At 40.8% G+C, this 20355-nt stretch overlaps 1 protein-coding gene and 1 pseudogene across 1 annotated transcript; one reads left to right on the top strand and one right to left on the bottom strand.

Moving 5' to 3' along the window:
- Window positions 1–826: 826 nt before the first annotated feature.
- ppp1r26 (protein phosphatase 1, regulatory subunit 26) lies at window positions 827–16377 on the bottom strand. Its single transcript, XM_061215777.1, has 5 exons — window positions 16275–16377; window positions 9902–13454; window positions 4712–4826; window positions 1418–1476; window positions 827–1254 (listed from the first exon to the last, which is right to left on the bottom strand). Exons 2-5 carry the CDS (start codon window positions 13393–13395, stop codon window positions 1251–1253), a joined length of 3672 nt encoding a protein of 1223 aa, XP_061071761.1. The 5' UTR covers window positions 13396–13454; window positions 16275–16377; the 3' UTR covers window positions 827–1250.
- A 2082-nt stretch (window positions 16378–18459) lies between these two features.
- LOC133141435 (DNA replication licensing factor mcm2-like) lies at window positions 18460–19484 on the top strand (annotated as a pseudogene).
- The last annotated feature ends 871 nt before the right edge of the window (window positions 19485–20355 follow it).

Here is a 20355-nt window from a genome sequence, read left to right as displayed (position 1 = left end):
TAAACTCTTCCAATAGTTCGTACATGAGGAGAGCTCGGACAAGAGCGTCTGCTACATAGACATATATACAGGTCTGCTATGTATAATGTAAGATGATTTTATACAATTAACCTCATGAGAAAACAAGTTGTTTTTTCAGTGTCAAAAAAAAAATGTAGCAAACACATATTTAACATGAAATTACACAAAATGTCCACAACTATATACAATATCAAATCTTTCTGTATATAATGTGTCTACCCTTATAGTTTCCATTGCTTTTGGGAGACTTATTTTTGCTTCTTGGAAACACCTCCAAAGTTCAGTCTACAAAGTTGGTTGCATTTTCTTCTTCTCTCAATTTAAATAATTCCAAACACATTAAATGATTCTGAGGTCTGAACTGTGGGGTGGCCAGTCCATTGTTCTGTGAACACTAGTTGTCTAAAGATCTGAGAACATTCAGTGTGACAAATATGCAACAACAGAGGAAATCAGGGAGGGGTCAAATACTGTACAGTACTCAGTAGTCAGAGACTACCCTTTTGTTTTAGTGTGTGTGTGTGTGTGTGTGTGTGTGTGTGTGTGCGTGTGTGTGCTGGTGGAGGGAGGGGGCACTGTGGGAGCCACAATAACTGGAAAGAAAATGTAAATGTATTCACAAAAAAGACAGAGACAATCTGTATTAGTTCAAACAAAATGTATTCAAAACATATTTAGCTAGAAATGGTATCCATACAAGCAGGAAAAAACAACAAATTAACATGCTTGAATTCCATTTATGAACTTAATTTATTAACAAAATACCAGTACTCTCTGAGTAACACCATTGGTTGTCTGTATTAGAATTGTGATTTGTATTTGCATCCAGAACACTTTTAGGTGATTTACCTGGGTCAATTAGTATTGTATTTTTTTACATACAAAAAATGCAGATACTACATAGGTGTGGCAAATTAAACGAATACAAAAGCATCTGTAATAATGTGCAAAAACAACAGTGCACAGGAAAGGCATGCAGGTTATCTCAGCACTTCATGAAGTACTGTAGTGACACCTCAAAAAAATACATACAGTAAAGATTCCTTAGTGTTTAATTTGAAAAAGATGTGTAATACGTATATGATAGCCTTTACACAAACCTTTTTAATAGTTTGGCATAGAAGAGATTGTGAACTATGGGAACTTATTTGAATGCTGTTTGGCTTGTGTCACAAATGTTTGGAGAATTCCATTCAGACTTGATCTTGACTTGACTTGTCTTCACTCTTCTAACTGTGGAAAAAAGGACATGTTGTTACTCGGAAATTCAGTACAAAACTTGCTTGGCAACACTTCAATTACCAGAACCATTGGAAATACTAATGTTCTGCATTTTATTTCATGCAAATGAAACGTGAGGTGCGAGAAATTTAATTCTAGCCAGACTACTATTTACCTTGACTGGTATCTGTGAAACTGAAGTTTTCGTTTAACAAGCTTTTTCTTCTTGGACTTCTGTGGAAGAAAGGTCAGAAAATTACTGCTTCAAACAAGCCACAATTATGTCCAGTCACATTAATATCACTTTGACCTGAACTGAACAGCTTATTATGCACTACAAAATACAAATGACTTGAGTGTAAAAGAAATACACATATTCTATCTTGAGATACACACAAGTAAAACGGTTAATACTGGGTACTTAAAATAATTAAATTAGCTTGTCCCTATACACACCCATAGACCTGTTCCTGTTCCCTGGCATTTTTTGTTTATACAGTATACAACCCAGTACTCACTGCTGTAAGATAGTGATTATGTTATTAATACAATAGCTGCAAATATAAGTGTTTCCAGCCAGCAGTTCTGCAGGCAAAAACACATTGTTATTGGGAGAGGTCAGAGAAGAAGGGCCAGACTGGTTAAAGCTGTCAGGAAGTTGACAGTAAGCACATATTATAACAGTGGTATGCAGAAGAGCATCTCTGAACATACAATGTGTCAAACCTCTTAGTGGATAGGCCACAGCAACAGAAAACCAATAAGTCTAAAACATATGTCTAATAAATACCTAATAAAGTGCTCAGTGAGTGTACATGCAGCACTAGGAAATAGACTTTGCGCCCCTTTTCAATAAAAACCACACCCTGATTACAGGCACTTGGCAGCTCAAGCACACAAAGTCAGAACGCATGCATCCAGAAACAAAGCATTTCTTTATTCTGCATGTGAAAAAAAAAACAGGTGTGCATATCACGTCAGAAGTTCAGAACAGACCCATGAATTACACAATAAAATCAGTTGCTAACTCTCACGCTTTTGGCATGAGACTCACTTTCAGAATCTGTCACACAGCGTCACATTGTGAGCAATGCATCTCCTGCTAAAAATGCTATTTATTTCAGAGCGTAGCATTTCATCTCACACCAACACAGCCCTGAAAGTTACCAACTCCGATAAAATAATGGTGGTGAGTTCATGCATTCTGTGTCGTAAGTGTTTTTAATTCACAAGGATTAAATGATAATTTTACTACCATGAATAAAGAACAATGTGGAGCAATTAACCAATATTAACCTTTGTGAAAGGGACAGTACAAGGAGAAATCCTTGAATAGAATGTTTTGACATTGACAGCATAGTTTGGGTGTACTCTTTCAGGGTCGTTTTTGGGACATGTGTTTTTCAGCAGCAGCACACATCTTCAGATTATGACGCTGTAAATAAGAAAACAAACATTATTTACACATTAAAACTCTGTACGTAGGCTTAATGGGATAAGTAAAACTGGACAAGTAACTGGACAAATAAACTTGAAGCTGCACCTCTCACACAGCTATGGATTATTGAGGTAAAACAAGTTCAAAACAGTAAGTCTAAAAAGGTCTACGTTTGTCCTTGCATATACAACAAACTCTAGAATTATGGGCACTTTGATTAATCTGCCCAAATTTTCTGGTATTTCATTATGAATTCATTACGCCATTGATCTTAAATAATACCCCTGGACCACTGGGAGCAAATAACATCTCCCAAAATGCAACCAATCTCTACAATTCTCTACAAAACCGTGATCCTTGGGTTATTTATGGCCTCACTAACCATCTTCCTCACTGTTGGTGAGGACAATATGCACATGTGTCCTCTTCCTGGCAAGTCTGCAGCCATTCCATATGTTTTACCGTTTTTATTATTATTGCCCTTAAGAGTGCTAAGTGGTATGTTAACCGTTTATGCATTTTTTGTTCTCATTACCAGACCTGTGATGGTCAATTACCATCTGCCTCTTCTGAATTAATTTATTTGGCTATTCCCATGCTGATTGATGACACAGGGATTTTGCGTACTTCATTCATTCATTCATTCATTATCCTCACCCGCTTATCCTGAACAGGGTCGCAGGGGGGCTGGAGCCTATCCCAGCATACATTGGGCGAAAGGCAGGAATACACCCTGGACAGGTCGCCAGTCCATCACAGGGCACACACACCATTCACTCACACTCACACTCACACTCACACCTACGGGCAATTTAGACAATCCAATCAGCCTAACCTGCATGTCTTTGGACTGTAGGAGGAAACCGGAGTACCCGGACGAAACCCACGCGAACACGAGGAGAACATGCAAACTCCGCACAGAGAGGCCCCGCCCGACCGGGATTCGAACCCAGGACCTCCTTGCTGTGAGGCGGCAGTGCTACCCACTGCACCGTCCGTGCCGCCATTTTGCGTACTTGCCGCCTCATTTTTATACTCTTGTGAATCAGTGATGGAATGACACAAAGTAGTCCCTTTAGACTGAGATGAACTCAATATTTTCATAGTTTTTATTTATTATCCGCTGTTTTTTTGAAATGCAGTTATTTTTTCTTCCTGTCCATTAAGGGTGCCAATACTTCTGGAGCCCACTGCATTTTCATATTACCACCAAGGCATGGATAAGATCCGCACAGCCATTGGGCACTTGAGCAAGGCCCTGAACCCTGCATTGCTCCAGGGGAGGATTGTCTCCTGCTTAGTCTAATGAACTGTATGTCGCTCTGGATAAGAGCGTCTGCCAAATGCCAATAATAATGTAAAAGCAGAATTTTTACTGTATGTAATTGTATGAGGTGTCACTACAGTACTTCATGAAGTGCTGACATAACCTGCATGCCTCTCCTGTGCACTGTTGTTTTATGCACATTATTACAGATGCTTTTGTATTTATTTAATTAGCCACACCTATGTAGTATCTGAATTTTTTGTATGTAAAAAAATTTAATACTAATTGACCCAGGTAAATCATCTAAAAGTGTTCTGGATGCAAATACAAATCACAATTCTAATACGGACAACCAATGGTGTTACTCAGCATTATTATAACATATTATGAAATGTTGTTAAACTGCTTAAATATGAGTACACCTAAATTATAGCATTGTCTTTATTATTCATGTCAATGGAATTCCTTTAATCAATGCATTTTTCTATTATAAAATACATTATGGGACCAGCAGCACTTTTGAGATGATATTTGCCCTTATATAGGCAGCTGACTGTAATACAAATGATAAAATAGAACATAATTAATGTGATTTTGATGTGATTGCATTTAAAACAGCTGAACAGATTTTGCAATAATAGTATAATATTACAGTCACCATATATGGGGAAAAGAAAAATATAAGAGATGCATATGGCTACATATAAACTACTACATACTGTATGAATGACATTGCTCAAATACTTTTTCTTAGGTCCCAGTACCTGTTGGTCCTCAACACGTATGCTTCTTCTGGAGTACCTCAGCTTCCTCTCAGGTGAAGTCAGAATGATGTACGGTCTAAAGCTCTCTCCAGGATCAATGGCGGTGGACAAACACCTGGGCATGTGCAGGCCAGAACAGGTAACACGTCAGACAGTTCAACTCAAACACGCCAAGCTCAAACATTACCCCACCATGGCTTCTTGTATTATGCTACTCATGTAATTATTGCCTGTGTCTTCCCTCTCCAAGGTATTTGATATTTGAGCCATTTCAAGTCCATCACTGAATGTGTTGAACAGGGGAAAGCCGGGATATCAAAAGCACGATCCAAAGTAAAGACCACCTTTGCACTGAAGACCACATTTCATTTCATTTCAATGATGCTTGATGATGTTGTCCAGTTATCTGTGGGAAAATCTTTTGCCAACAGTTTTCTTCTCTCTACTCATCATAATGAAAAGTAGCTGGAAGTTAGGCTGGCTTGCATCATTAACATCACCATGGTCAATGAAGCACCTAATCACCTGACAACACACAATTAACTTTTGAGTGTTGATATTTTCAGTACATAGACGTTTCATATGATAGTGAATGCATTTTCCACTGCAGTGAAATAAACTTTCTGAAGCTTGGCAGGACCAATTTCATTAAATATAATGTCATTTAAATGAAGTAAATTACCTCTACTGAACTGGGTTGAACCAAACTATATGTGTGTATGTATATACAGTGCAGTCCTTAAGCATTTGGACAGGGATGAAGTACCTAACAAGAGGTTATTTTTTTAGTCTTGCTTTCAAGAAATATGCATAATTTTTTAGTGTCCTGTAAAAACCTCAACAGTTCTGTTTTTAAAAGTTGGATGCATTTTGTGCTTCTCTTGATTCAAGAAATCGCAAACACATTCAATGATTTTGAGGCCTGGACACTGGGGTGGCCAGTCCATTCTTCTGAGAACATCAGCAGCTTTATGTACTGAGCAATGTGCTTGGGGGGGTCCTTGTCTTCTGGTAGAATGAACCTGCTCCCAATCAAAGGTCCAGAGGGTATTGCATGATGTTAAGACTTGTTTTGTATACATCAGCATTCACGATGCCTTCAATCCACACCAAATCACCAACTTCAGATGCTGTTATATAACCCCAGTCACTGTAGACATGGTTTCCTCCGTATGGTTCCACCAATACTGCATTTTCTTCTGAAAATATGAAATGAACCATATAACCTTACATGGCCGGTGTCCAGTTTCGGTGTACTTGTGTAAATTTTCTTCTTTTGTTCATTTCCTTTTCGCAGTATTGACTATTAACAGACACAAATCCCTTCAGACCAATAAATGGTAAATGGTTGGCATTTATATAGCGCCTTTATCCAAAGCGCTGTACAATTGATGCTTCTCATTCACCCACTCATACACACATTCACACACCAACGGCGATTGGCTGCCATGCAAGGCGCCGACCAGCTCATCAGGAGCATTTTGGGGTTAGGTGTCTTGCTCAGGGATACTTCGACACAGCCCGGACGGGGGATCAAACCGGCAACCCTCCGACTGCCAGACGACTGCTCTTACTGCCTGAGCCATGTTGCCCTTATAGCATTGAGTTGTCAGAGTGGAAGGATTGACAGAAACACCTGTGGAGTTCAACAGATGTGAAGCAACAGTGGAGCTTGATTGATCTTATCTTTATAATGGTGATAGTTTTGGTGGACCTTCTCCTTCCTTATGCAGCTGAATTATTTTATACCGAATCTCATCCAAAATATCTCCCTCAGGCAAATCTGTAAGGTGTGTTTGGGTTGTGGTTTGAAAGCAAAGGGTTCGAACATAACATCATTTATACTTTTGGTAACGACTGATTTATAATTTTCTGGTAAATTGTCTACTTGTCTACTGAGTTAATCCAATCATATGAAGCTGTTCCAGTCTCATTTATGTGGCATAATACAATAACTTTAGCAGTATGCTTGAAAATTTCCAAACAACATACTGTAAGCAAGGAATGCCAATTATATGGTAACCATGCAAAAAACACATACAGCGCATTTATTTTTAACTATATGACTGTAGTGGAATACTTTAGTTTGCTAACCAGCTAGCAACCAGGAAAACTGGATAGCTACAAGAACATTATTTTCTAAACTGCAGTTTGTTTAAATGACAATCACTGCAGCCCAGAAATGACACTGTTGACACAAGTACAACTGTAAGGTGTTGAGGTAAAATGTGAAATGTAAGAAGAATTCCTACATTTTATAAAGCTGTATTCCCTCTGCGCTGCTACTGGAAGACATTTGATCTTTGCAAAGCCTGTAGGAGGGAAATGCTGGGTAAAATGCTTTCCTGATGCATACAGAAAAGTTCTTCAAAATACAGGATTCCCATGTAAACAGCAACAGCAAGTCATTAAGTCAGTACATATCAATGGTCTAGTTGAAATTCATTCTTTATTCCACAGCTGCACTTTAAAGATACAGTCAGATTTTCTCTCCTTACACAGGGAAAAGGAAAAAAATGCTTCATATTTGCAAAATATTTATGAAACTGGCGATGCACAGCATGGTCAGTAAAGTCTTTATCTCTTTTTTGTATAAACAAAAATAAATAACATTCTTCTCACAATAGAAATTCAAGAAAACTTCTCTAAAGACATACCACACTTAAAGAAAATGACAATTGAGTTAGAGGTGAATTGAAAAAAATATGCAAGGAGCTAACTAACCCCACTAGTGAACTGCTATCGATGTACTGCTCAAAGAGAAGATGTGGCTAAAACTGCAATGTGGCTAAAACATTTATTTTCTATTTGGGCAGGGAAATGTTTTTATTTGTTATTATTGTCATTCTACTATTGTTATCATTTTCACATATGGTAAGCAATGGCCTTTCAAGGACTGTGCTTGCTGGGTACACCGTTTGCTGCAGTAAATAATGCAGAAACAAATATTTCACACTGCTTCAGCATCCTGCTTATAGACAGGTTGAGAATGCAGTACCATTTGAAGGTAAATGCTAAAAAGTGTGTTGTGTGTGTGTGTGTGTGTGTGTGTGTGTGTGTGTGTGTGTGTGTGTGTGAGAGAGAGAGAGATAATGAGTGTCTGAGAGAAAGAAGTGAGCAGTTACATGAATACACGCATTCCAATTCACACAGATAAATAACTACAAGAGAATGAACACAAATAAAGGCCACAAAAGGACAACATAGAAGGACTGAGTGCATTCAGGAGGGGGGGGGGGGGGGGCAGAAGAAAACTTTGTCAAGAAAGGATGACATTTACAAAAGGCTATCCAAAACTACATACGTTCAGGAAGTGATTCATACGCTTGTAAAGTGTGCAAGGATTCCTCTGAGCAAGAAACTACTTTTTGGGATAGGACTACCACTCATATCTCAGAGCCAGTGCTAAAACTTTGCCCTCGCACATTTACGCCATGTCCATTTCTTGTACAATTGCAGTTATTTCACAATTACACTATCACTTTATTCATCAGTCTTTAATCTTCTAAAAATGCAGTTTGGGCTACTTCACATCTACAGTGGTATTAGTTAAGGGCAACCCAGCCTTCAACAATGAGGATGCAGCAAATCACATCACATAAAAACCGCCTGCGCCGTTTCAATATTACTCAGAAGTAATTTGCCTTTCTCGGTTACGTGACATTGCCTGATGCAATATGAAAATGTATGTTTGTTTTGCAGCGCACAGCTGTGCTAATGCACTGCACTGTTTTTGTCCTAGTTGCTTTGATTGAGTTCGTCGTAGGTTTCCTCAGATTTTCATAACGGAAAGTTCAACACTTGCGAGAGGGACAGATGTTTTGTGGACTGCTGGGTTCATGTATACTAAGCAAATGAGAGCAAACCTGATTAATGTGTGATTTCCTCTTCTATGTTACCAATAGAAGAATGACTACCACAAAAACAGAGGCACCCATTTCTCATCGTGCCACGACTATGGCACAGTATTAATTAGACCATTTCACTAAAGCGAAATGACCAAACTGAAGTAAATTCCACCATTTTTTACAGGGGTTTTAACATTCCCCTCTATGTGGAGCTGTACAATTTACACCGCATATGATAGCGATTGGGGTAGTGGCAGCTAATTATTCTATACATTATAAATAAACTTACTGTAAGCCCTTGTTATGCTGCCTTTTGAGTTATCCATACTACAAACTGAAAATCTATCAATGGTCCCCTCAATGACACCACAAACCAATACCGCTATACCAAAAATGTATAAAAATCTGCACAAAAGAAAACTTAAGCCAACATGGATCTTACAGGTAATATCACAATGACAGTATATTGGCAAACAAAACTAGTATTGCTTCTCAATGAAAAAAATATTTGAAAAACACACACATCATACTATACTGAAGACTTATGACAATGTTAATAACTGACATTATGTTAATAATAATAATAAATGGCATTGATCCAAGAATGTTCCATACTGAAAAGAGTTAAGAGTGTGAACAGTGACAGGTTTGTGTAGTCACTTTAAAACTGTGATAGACAACATGGAATTACACATTATATGCAATATACAGTTGAACTGAACTGAAGCGCTAGAGGATTAACACCATACTGTAGATACTATACATATTACAAAATTATTTTGACAAATGTTCAGGTATTTTGAGAAGCACACATTTTATTTTTGGTCTAATTTATTATAATGTAAAAAAGTTTTATTGACTAATAGTTCATCCTAGTCCCCAAATTAATGCAAAACAATAGCTCAACATAATGATCAAAGTCAACTGCTGATCATCTGATATTGTGATTGTGTACATTTACGGTCTTCCTTTACCAGAAACCTCCTGCATGTAAAGAGTGCAAAACAATATATGACTGCTATGCTTGCCTCTTTTATGCATTCCAAAACAAAAAGGAAAAATAAAAACATTGACATGATCTCACCCGCCGAACAACATGTTTGCACTTTAAATATAAATGTACAAATAAGCATACAAAAATCCCTTGTACTACACCTATTCCCTAAACTAAAATCCCTTGCCATCTTAAATATGAAAGTACTGGAATTTACAAAGATCTGAAGGCATAATTAGAAGGAAGATTTACCATCACAGAAGAATGAAGAAAAAAAAAAAGAAAAAAACAACGTAAAAATGTGAAATGTTAAGAAACAAAATTAAACAAGACAAGGTGAATACTCACAATTTAGGAAACTGCTTCTTCCCCCTTGACCTCTGACTAGCACTTGGGCTCCCTTCAGATTCATCTCCTGTCTCATCTATACATTCTTCATATCCTTCTCTCACCAGGTCTGCTCCCTCTCTCATGCACTCTTCCCTTTCCCTGGTGCAATATTTTTTGTCACCTCCCTTACTCAGATCCCTACTCTTGATCTCAACATAGTTACTCCCACGGGAGGAAAGCTCTAAGGGCAGGGGCTGGTTCATTTTGACTTGCACTACATTCCCTGGTGGACAAAGGTTTGAGTTTTGTCCAAGGCTGTCCCCTCTCGCCGCACGCAACAGAAAGTCCTCATCAGTCTGCCTGGCTGGAGTTGGTGTGGCAAAAGGGGGGATGGCAGCAACAGACGTTTTTGGGGGCTGGGGAGAAGGTTCTATGAATTCATCACGGTTGACATTCCGATGTTCTGCTGCTGGGCACACGGTGTGACTTGTTTCATGTGCAGGGACATGCAGATCAGAAATATGGGTCTTGTGGACTTCTCTGACCAGCATGGGTGAACTGCCATCAAATGGGCTCAACTGTGCCAGTGAACGTGTTGCCTGGGGCGCATAAATACTTCCTGTGCTATAGTAAGGTGAAAATGGACTGATTTCAGGGACTGACATAACCTTTTCCATGCCTGGACCAGCTTTCTCGGCGTTGGTTTTTTTCGAGCTCACTCTGCTTATTTTCATTGCCTTCACAGTGTTCACTTCCTTAACTGGCTGCAGACTAGATGAGGAGTTGGAAGTACTGGCTACTGAAGGAGATGACCCCCTATCAGCTGACTGAGGAACGTAACCTTCTACACCTAGGAATGCACCTTTTGGTACATCCATTTCCCAACATTCTGGCTGTCCTGATACACCACCGTCAGGAAGGCCTTTGTAGAAATTTTCTGTGGTAGTTGGAATCTCAGCCTGCTGAGCTTCCATCTTCATTCCCTCCTTGGTCATGGAATCAGTGCGGTCGTTACTATCCTTTATCTCTTCTCCATCCTTTGTTTTCACCAAAGACAACTTTGCCTTCTCCGCCAAGAATTTCCTGATCTCCTGCTCAATGCTATCATCACTGTCCACTGAGCTGCTCTCCTGTTCCACCTGAGCTGCACCCAGGTGACTGCCACTTGATAAGGGTTCTACATCAGTATGAACTTTCTTTTGACCCATTTGTTCTAACTGGCAGGGGGATTTCACCTGCTTATCCGACTTCAGCAGACTCAATTTTGGTTTTATACTCTTGCCATTTGTGTTCTGCTTGGGTGTTAATTTACTACTTTTTGAAATACAATTCTTAGTGATCTTAGAGTTGGGAAAAGTTTTAGAATCCATAAGAGTTTTATTTTTTTCAGACTCCAATTCTTCCACAAGGCACAACTCTACTGCTCCAAAATGAACACCCTTACTTGACTTTAACTTTCGGTCTCTTGTCTTCCTCTTCAACTTTTTCTTAGTCAGCAGCAAGTCTTTTATTGCAGCATCCAGGTCCTCATCACTGTCCAATGAGCTGCTCTTGTCTCCAGTCTGTGCCCTTCTCTCTGCCAACATTACTGATTTTGATGCTTCAGTTTTTAAAATGGGTCGATGTGAATTTCCCTCCCTCCCCAAATCTTTGGCATCCTTTATGCTGACAGAGGCATGTTTCTGGTCACTGTTTTTTGTGGGCCCTTCCATTTTTGTAGCTGTGATAACCTGGAGAGTGACACCGGTCTCGTCTGACACACCTGCTTCAGTCCTAAGCATATTATTATTGTCATGCACTGCCAAAGGCTGTGGGTGAGGTTCGTCTTTTAATCTGGAATCCAGTTCTTCCGCCTTGCAAATATTACCGTCTTCTTCCTTACGCTTTCTTTTATGCGACAAGGAAAGCCGTAGCTTCTTATTTTGGGAAGGGTCAACCTTCCTCTTTTGCTGGGGTGACATAGCATGATCTTGTGTACCTGGAAAATTGGTTGTGCCAGGTGACTGGCTGTGCATTTGTGCCTTAAGTTCCAAGAACTTCCTGATCTCCTGTTCAATTCCATCATCGCTGTCGACTGAGCTCTCATCAGTGTTGTTTTCGATGCAGTTAATTCTGTCCTGGCTGTGAAAAACAGATGAAACACTGTTGTTTGGAAGGGCTGCACTGTGCTCAAAAGCCTCAGGCATGACAGCCTTAGAAATATCCAATATAGCCTCAGCACACATGAGCTCAGCAGTAGTGTTCACCTTCAAAGGACCTGGAGTTAGATTTTCTGAAGGAATTTTGCTTTTTAATAAAGAAATACCATTGTTTTTGACGTCAGGGTTGTCGAATGATTTACTCAACGTGGGACGAGATGCTACAGGTGAGGAAAGTACAGATTTTGAGTTTCTCTCTGTTTTCCTTTTCTTTGTCAACACTTTCTGTTTTTTGATAGCTTGAGTGCCTGAATGACCCAAACACAGTGCAGGAGCTTTACCCCCAAGGGTTTGCTTAGGTGGTGAGTTTTTTGAGGCTTTGGTGATGTGCTTGCCCTCCTCCTCCTGCTTCTCAAGCTGGTAACGACGAATTGCTTCTTCAATGCCATCATCGCTGCTAGAATCCGATTCCTCTTTAGGATTTGAAAACTTGCAAGGTATTTTGACGTCTTCAGAATTTTCCTTTATTTTCTCAAGCTGATAATGCCGAATTGCTTCTTCAATGCCATCGTCACTGCTAGAGTCAAGTGACTCTTCCTCCACTTTATCTGTACTGACATTTTGCCCTTTATAGGAATGAGAAGATGGGTTAATATGACATCTCTTTGTTTCAAAGGAGGGGAATGTTTTTACAGCCTCAATGATGTCCCCTTTTTTAATCAGCAGTCGGTTCTCCTCAGATGGTCTCTTGTTTCTGATACGCTTCCTCTCTGTTGCTACCAAGTTAGTAGTCCTCTCACTTTTTGGGATGTGGTTGCCGCTGGCAGTTAAGATCATATTGCCGTCTAAATTTTGGGGAGTATCTGAGAAGGGACATTCTCTCTTCAGGTGCTTGGGAACCGGTGATGGACTTGCAGTTGGCTCAACCGTCCGCTTGTGGTCACCCTTCTTCTTCAGGTACTCTTGAATTGCCTCCTCAATTCCTCTGTCCACCGAGTCATCACTGTCAGAATCTTGACTCGGGGTACCAAATTCCATGGAATCCACATTTTTGTCATCTTCTCTTGCCTCTCCCAATGTGCCCGGATGCCTGGCTTTATGCACAACATCAACTGCCTTGCTGGTGCCTCCTGAGGGTGGGGCTTGACCCGTCTGGAGAGTTCCCTCATACTCATCGCTCATGTCGATGGAGGACTCTGTGTTTCTCAGGCTGTCAATGATCATCTGGACCTTCTCAGGGATCGGTGTGCCAGTGGTAGATATGTCACTGTCAGAGTCATTGAAGCACAAAGGCAGGCTAAAGCTCCTTGTCGGACCATATGACCTCCATTCTGTATGCAGTGCAACCACAGGTGGAACATTCTTCAGGAACATTCTAATGTGCTGGGGTAAGATGTGGTCATGAGAGGGATGGCTCTGGCCACATTTACATCCTGGAAAAGAATGGGAGATAAATAAGTATTATTTGCTTATCAACATTTCTGTACCAACATAGTCCACATATGTCATCCTTTGCAATATAAATAGCTTCTGGGGGTTCATATCACTTGACAACTTCATTTAGCTAAACTGTATGGATTTCTGTTCATTAAATAAGCCGAAAAGCAATTATGTTGCTAATCAGCTAACAAGGGGGCTAGCTGGCCATTTGAGTGGATACGCACTACCAAGTTTTAAAATGATATTATTTGAATTCGAGATAAAACTATTTTTGTGCTGTCATTTTGTTGTAAATCCAGCACTAGCTCAGCCCCTGCCCCAAAGCCCAAACACCCGGTGGCATCACGTACTAGTTCATCTCAGGTGGAGAACAACTCCAGAGAGCCGGCGGCCGGCGCATGTAGTAAACATTTTGGAGTCTATTTCAATGTATAGCCCAAATAAAGTGAAGGTATTGTCCTCCTGGAGTCTTGACAAAGATGGAATATAGAAAGTTCATTGTCGAGATGAACCAGCAAAACCATGAAACTACAGCAAATAGTAGTAAAGTAGCCTCCTTTAAACTGTATCGAAAATGCAAGCAGACTTTAAAAGGGTAATTGTGATATTAACGAAACATTAACACTTATGTACAAGGGATTGCAAACCATGTCTCTAAAGACAGTTTCGTCGCTGTCCCTGAGAATACACTGGTGGACTGCACGTAGTGGAATGTTTCTGGTCAGACAGAATTCCCGCGAATTCCTCGCTTCTAGAACACGTACATGAGGCATCTGGTGCAATCTGGTGTAATTCAGGCGTTACATTAGTCCAACAGTTCATTACATTGACGCCAATTTCAAAATGAAGATGAAATATCTCCAAACTGCGTTTTTTCATCACATCGCCCAAGGCCTGAGGAAAGCAATTTATTTGTATATACCTATATTATTTATTTTTCATTAATATAACTTTTTTTGTTTTTGTTTTTCAGTTCAATTATATTTCAGGTTCAAGGAAATTCACTGTTAAGTTTTAGAAAAACTTAACAGTGAGAAAAACTTAACAGGTTTGAGAACCCCTTGGGCTACAGTGGCAAGGAAAAACCTTGAGCAGAACCAAAATCAGAGGGGGAGCCCATCTGCTTCTGGCCAGCAGTGAGTTTAACAATAGTGTTATATGTAATATTTAAATTAATTAATTAAATAATTAATTATGCAAATACGAATTACGCAAATAAGGATTATGCAAATAATAGTTATGCAGATGACAAATATAGATAATTATCCAGGAAGGTCCATTCTTGGCACAGGGAGGGCAGACGCGGGCAGATTAGCTGAAATAAGGACTGTAATATACAAAGGACATTACAAATTTGAAATTTCTCAGCTTTCACTTATATTTTGGATAATTACATTGTGCATTTTATTTCATTTTGATAGCCAGCAAGGTAGCAGACTTAGTTTCATCCAGCTAGCTCCTTTGTGTACATATCAAAACTAAGTCTCAAATAGAGTTTGGCAATGAACAATAACACATTTGTGAACAATGTATTAATAAGTTGCGTGATGCAATTAACTAAAGGTCGGTGTGTCCTCCCTTGTTTTGGGCAAGAACATCTTTGACCATTCAGTAGGCCTGACACAAAAATTTCAGGTGCATTTAACAAACCTTGCATAGTGTACAACACTATAAACAGAAGCCAAATTTATCCTAACGCGCCGACACATACACACACACAAACGAGGAGGTATCAAACAGTGAAAACAGTATGACAAGCTGATAAAATATATATATTTTTTTAAATCTAATTCTTGGTTTGTTTTGAAGGCTTGCATACAGTTGATATAACGCCGGTGATTTCAGCTCGTCGTATTTCCCTCAGAATATGTAACGTTAGCTAGCCTACAGCCAAGCTATTGGAAAGTACCTTAGCTAGCTAGCTTTGCTAATATCAGTCAGGTATGACCAACCAAATACAACAAAAAACGTGCTACAAAAACCATAGCTACTTCGTTACTGTAACGTTATCTAGCTTCCCGGCCATTCTAGAACACATTCATACAGGTAGGCTAACGTTACTGAAACGGCAGGTTCACAAAAGCCAGCTAAATAAGTCCAACACTGATTAGCTAAGTGAGAAAACTAACTGACGCTGTAGCGTGAGGTCTACATCCATGGTTATCGATATGGTTACCAGCTTGCTAACGTTAGTATTGGTATCTTCAGCATCATAGTAGCCCGTCCATCAGCAAACCAGCTAGGTAGTTAGCGAACTGGTCAAGTCTTAAAAAAAAGCAACGTGATGATAAAATAACAATCTCTCGTTTAAATAATACATTTTTGATTCATACAGTGATGCATTCTGACGTCATTCTAATCCTGCATTTCTGTTCAAAACACTGTCTCGGTTCGCAATCCCGCACCGGGATGTCCCCGTATCCTTTCTGCGGCTAGGGCTGCACTGATGCCCGGGGAGTATCACTAAGAGACACCGCAGAACAACCAGCCTCCGATGCAGCACGGCCACATCCTCATTTGTTCACAACCATTAAGTTGCGGATATAAACTGATATACAAACAAACTAGCAATACACGAACAATATCAGTTTCATAAAAGGTAAACGCATTGTAATACATTTCCTAATTAAAAGTTATCATTACTCCCAGTTCAATGTCTTGAGAAATACAACACTTAAGGGCCTGTTCACTTCACTTCGAACCGGCAATTTGTCGGCAAATAGCTTAAAACCTTTGTATTGTGTTTCGCGGCTACAACTCGATAATCATTTCTGAATGATTCCACAGGAACTAAATGCAGAAATAGAACTTGCCTGGTATCGGATGACTCCTTTTCGACGTTTCAGTTGTTTAAAGTGTATTCTTCGTGTTTAAAACGAAAGATTGCAAGTGTCCACACGGCTCGAGTGCGCGCAGTAAGTGCACGACATCAACACCCCCAACCAGCCCACTTAGGCTACCTTGGGAGGATCAGTTAAAGGCACCGTTTACACATTTTCGAAGACACAACTGCACATGGAGTATTCTAACAAACGCGATTTGTCCTGCGATCATGTTTCATTCCTCTGAATGCATTACATTACATTTTGCGTATACATGTAGGTGGCTCCTCCACTGCCTGGATCAAACAAAGTAACAACGATAAATCACACCACAGTCGGATACCAGTTACATTCAAATGCATGAATGAGGGACTGGGCTTGAGACCCAAAGGCTGCAGGTTTGATTCCTAGATAGTATTGTTGTGGCATTAAATTATGCTTACATAATGTTAAATATTCAGCTGAATAATACACTGTATAAGATGTTTTTCTTTAAAAACATTTCCTTTTTGATACCTATTGCCATTGGCACATTTTAGACAATACAATAAATGTATAATTACCTTGGAAATATCGCTGCATTAGCTATTTTCAGCCTGTACAATCGGCTGCTGTAGGGGACGTACAGGGCAGTCCGTAAGTATTTGGACAGTGACAAATTGTCATTTCAGTTTTTTTTTTTTAATATCCATATTGGGTCAACAGTGTAGAAATTGTACCCATTTTACACATAGTCCCCCCACTTTTAGAGGACCAAAAGTAATTGGACACATGGCTGCTCAAATGTTTCTTGGACAGTTGCGTTCAATTTCATCAGCAATGCATGCATAAAAGAGCTAGCAAAAGGTCTAGGGTTGATTCTAGGAGTGCCATCTGTTGTTGTTGCCGCTCAGCATGAGGACCAAAGAAGTGTCAATGCTAGGAAAGCAGGCCATCTATAGGCTGAAAAATCATAAATAAATAAAAATCAATGATATAGCTAAATAAAATTAGGTGTGTCAAAGTCAACAGTTTTGTACATTGTTAAGAAGCAAGAACGAACTGGTGAGCTCAGCAGTGGCAAATGACAAAAGAGTAGTGGTAGTGGATGACAAAAGAATGCTTTGAATGGAATAGTATGAATGCCGAAGTATACAGAAACATCCTGTGTTCTCAGATCCAAGCAAATGCATCAAAACGGATTGGATGATGCTTAGTCATGCAGCAGGACAATGATCCAAACGTACAGCCAAAGCAACCAAGGAGTTTTCACACCTTGACCAAGTCAATCACCTGACCTCATCCAATTAAGCATGTATTTCACTTGGTAAATGGTTGGCATTTATATAGCGCCTTTATCCAAAGCGCTGTACAATTGATGCTTCTCATTCATCCATTCATACACACATTCACACACCGACGGCGATTGGCTGCCATGCAAGGCAGCTCATCAGGAGAATTTGGGGGTTAGGTGTCTTGCTCAGGGACACTTCGACACAGCCCGGACGGGGGATCAAACCGGCAACGCTCCCACTGCCAGACGACTGCTCTTACTGCCTGAGCCATGTTGCCCCCATTCACTTGCTGGCTGAAGGAAAATATCCTCTGAAGCAAGCAGGAGCTGAAGAGCAGCAGAGCATCACCAGGGAAGATACCCAGCATCTGGTTATGTCAATGGGTCGTAGACTTCAGGCAGTCATTGATTGCAGAGGATTTGCAATTCAATATTGTATACTTGTATATGATGACTTTATTTTAGTTTGTGTTAATTTGCAAACCATTCTATCATAATCAGTCATAAGTCGCGATGGCACATAAATCAATGTTTATATGAAAATGTTAATCTTTGTTTTAGGCTTTCATCTTCATTTTGTAGAACAACATCTTGGCTTTCATAAACTGCATGTCTGAATGCCAAATTCTGAGTAAACTATTGTTTTTAAATGCAAGATGCCAAAGTGAAAGTAACACCTGAGTTGTGCATATTTCATCCAGGTGTGTACCGCTGTAGTCCATTCCCCTAGAGCAGGTTAAGTACATATTTTTAAATTGCTAAAGTGTACACCTGAGATTTGAGCTTGATTGTTTTAGCTGCATGCTGTTAATCACTAAAACAGGTACCTGGTGTCTGTAACTGTATGATACCATGGGTGTTTTTAACTAGATTAGCTTTAATTGTGGAATTGCTTTTATCAAGATGAATGACCAGGACAGGACCAGCATCCACGAGGCCATGGAGCAGCAGAGCATCTCCATCTCCAAGGCCGGCATCATCACCTCCCTGCAGGCCCGCTGCACCGTCATCGCTGCGGCCAATCCCATCGGTGGCCGCTATGACCCCTCTCTGACCTTCTCGGAGAACGTGGACCTGACCGAGCCCATTGTTTCCCGTTTCGATGTTCTGTGCGTGGTTCGAGACACGGTGGACCCAGTGCAGGACGAGATGTTTGCTCGTTTTTGTGGTGGGCAGCCACATGAAGCATCACCCTAGCAACAGGGAAGGGGGCATGGCCAGCCTGGAGGAAGTGGTGCTGCCCAACTTGTCAGACGTGCCGGCCGTCCCGCAGGAGCTGCTGAGGAAGTACATCATGTACGCCAAACTCAACCAGATGGACCAGACAAGGTGGCACGCATCTACAGCGACCTGTGCAAGGAGTCTATGGCCACCGGCAGCATCCCCATCGCGGTGCGGCACATCCATGATGAGTCCATGATCCGCATGGCGGAGGCTCACGCCCGCATGCACCTGCGCGACTACGTGCTGGAGGATGACGTGAACATGGCCATCCGCGTGATGCTGGATGAGGAGCATGAGGAAGACCTTTGCGCGATACCTGGCCTTCAGGAGGGACCACAACGAGCTCCTGCTCTTCATCCTCAAGCAGCTGGTGTGTGAGCAGGTGCCCTATCAGCGCAACCGCTACAGGGCCCAGCAGGACACCATCGAGATCCCAGAGAAGGACCTGGCCGACAAGGCCAGACAAATCAACATCCACAACATGTCTGCCTTCTACGACAGCGAGGTCTTCCGCTCCAACAAGTTCTCCCATGATGCCAGGAAGAGACTCATACTGCAGCAGTTTTGAATCGGCAATCTGTCTGGTGCTGCGGGCCTCTAGATGTGTATATATTTGTATATTTCGATCACCTGACGGTGATTGATCGTTATGGAGGAAGTGGGTGCCACAGTTTTCTCCTGGTGCCCAGACATGGTTTTCTTCCCCAGTGTATGATTAAGGATGATCAGCGCATTGCCTGTTAAATAACATGAATCTGTTTTTGTATTTTTGTATGTGGATTGTTCATAAAAAGCCCTGCGTCAAACATGCTGAAGAAAATGCAGAATGTGTTATGCAAAACACAGGTTGTCTGTTTGGTTCATTTACATTTTAATAAACTCTGAGTGGAGCCTGAGAGAGTTCACTCACTCTCCAGTGTTCGCCATGAATGGGCAGCCTGTAGCGTAGTGGTTAAGGTAAATGACTGGGACACGCAAGGTCGGTGGTTCTAATCCCAGTGTAGCCACAATAAGATCTGCACAGCCGTTGGGCCCTTGAGCAAGGCCCTTAACCCTGCATTGCTCCAGGGGAGGATTGTCTCCTGCTTAGTCTAATCAACTGTACGTTGCTCTGGGTAAGCCTGGGTCTGCCAAATGCCAATAATGTAATCAAGCGATTAGCCAATAGTAAATTAGCAAGGTATAGCCGATTGGTGTGCTTCTACTAATACAGATTTTTAAATGGCTAAAGTGTATAGCTGAGATTTGAGTTTGATTGTTTTATCTGTGTGCTGTTAATCACTGAAACTGATTAATCAATAGTAAATTAGCAAGGCATCGCCTATAGGTGTGCTTGGAGCGGCTCCATCCTAGTTTGTTATGTTACGTTTCCCCCCATTCCAGCTGACTTCATCCCTGCATATGCCTCCCTCCACTCCCAACAGTTCCTTGCCCTCACAGAGACCTGGATTACACCTGATAACACCGCCACTCCTGCCGCCCTCTCATCCTCCTTCTCCCTCTCTCACACCCCCCTGGCCATCTGGCTATGGTAGTGGTACTGGTCTGTTGATCTCCCGCTCCTGTAAATTCTCT

This window comes from Conger conger, chromosome 12, assembly GCF_963514075.1.
Source record: "Conger conger chromosome 12, fConCon1.1, whole genome shotgun sequence".
Classification (NCBI taxonomy): Eukaryota; Metazoa; Chordata; class Actinopteri; order Anguilliformes; family Congridae; genus Conger; species Conger conger.
This window is presented reverse-complemented; position numbering and strand designations above follow the sequence as displayed.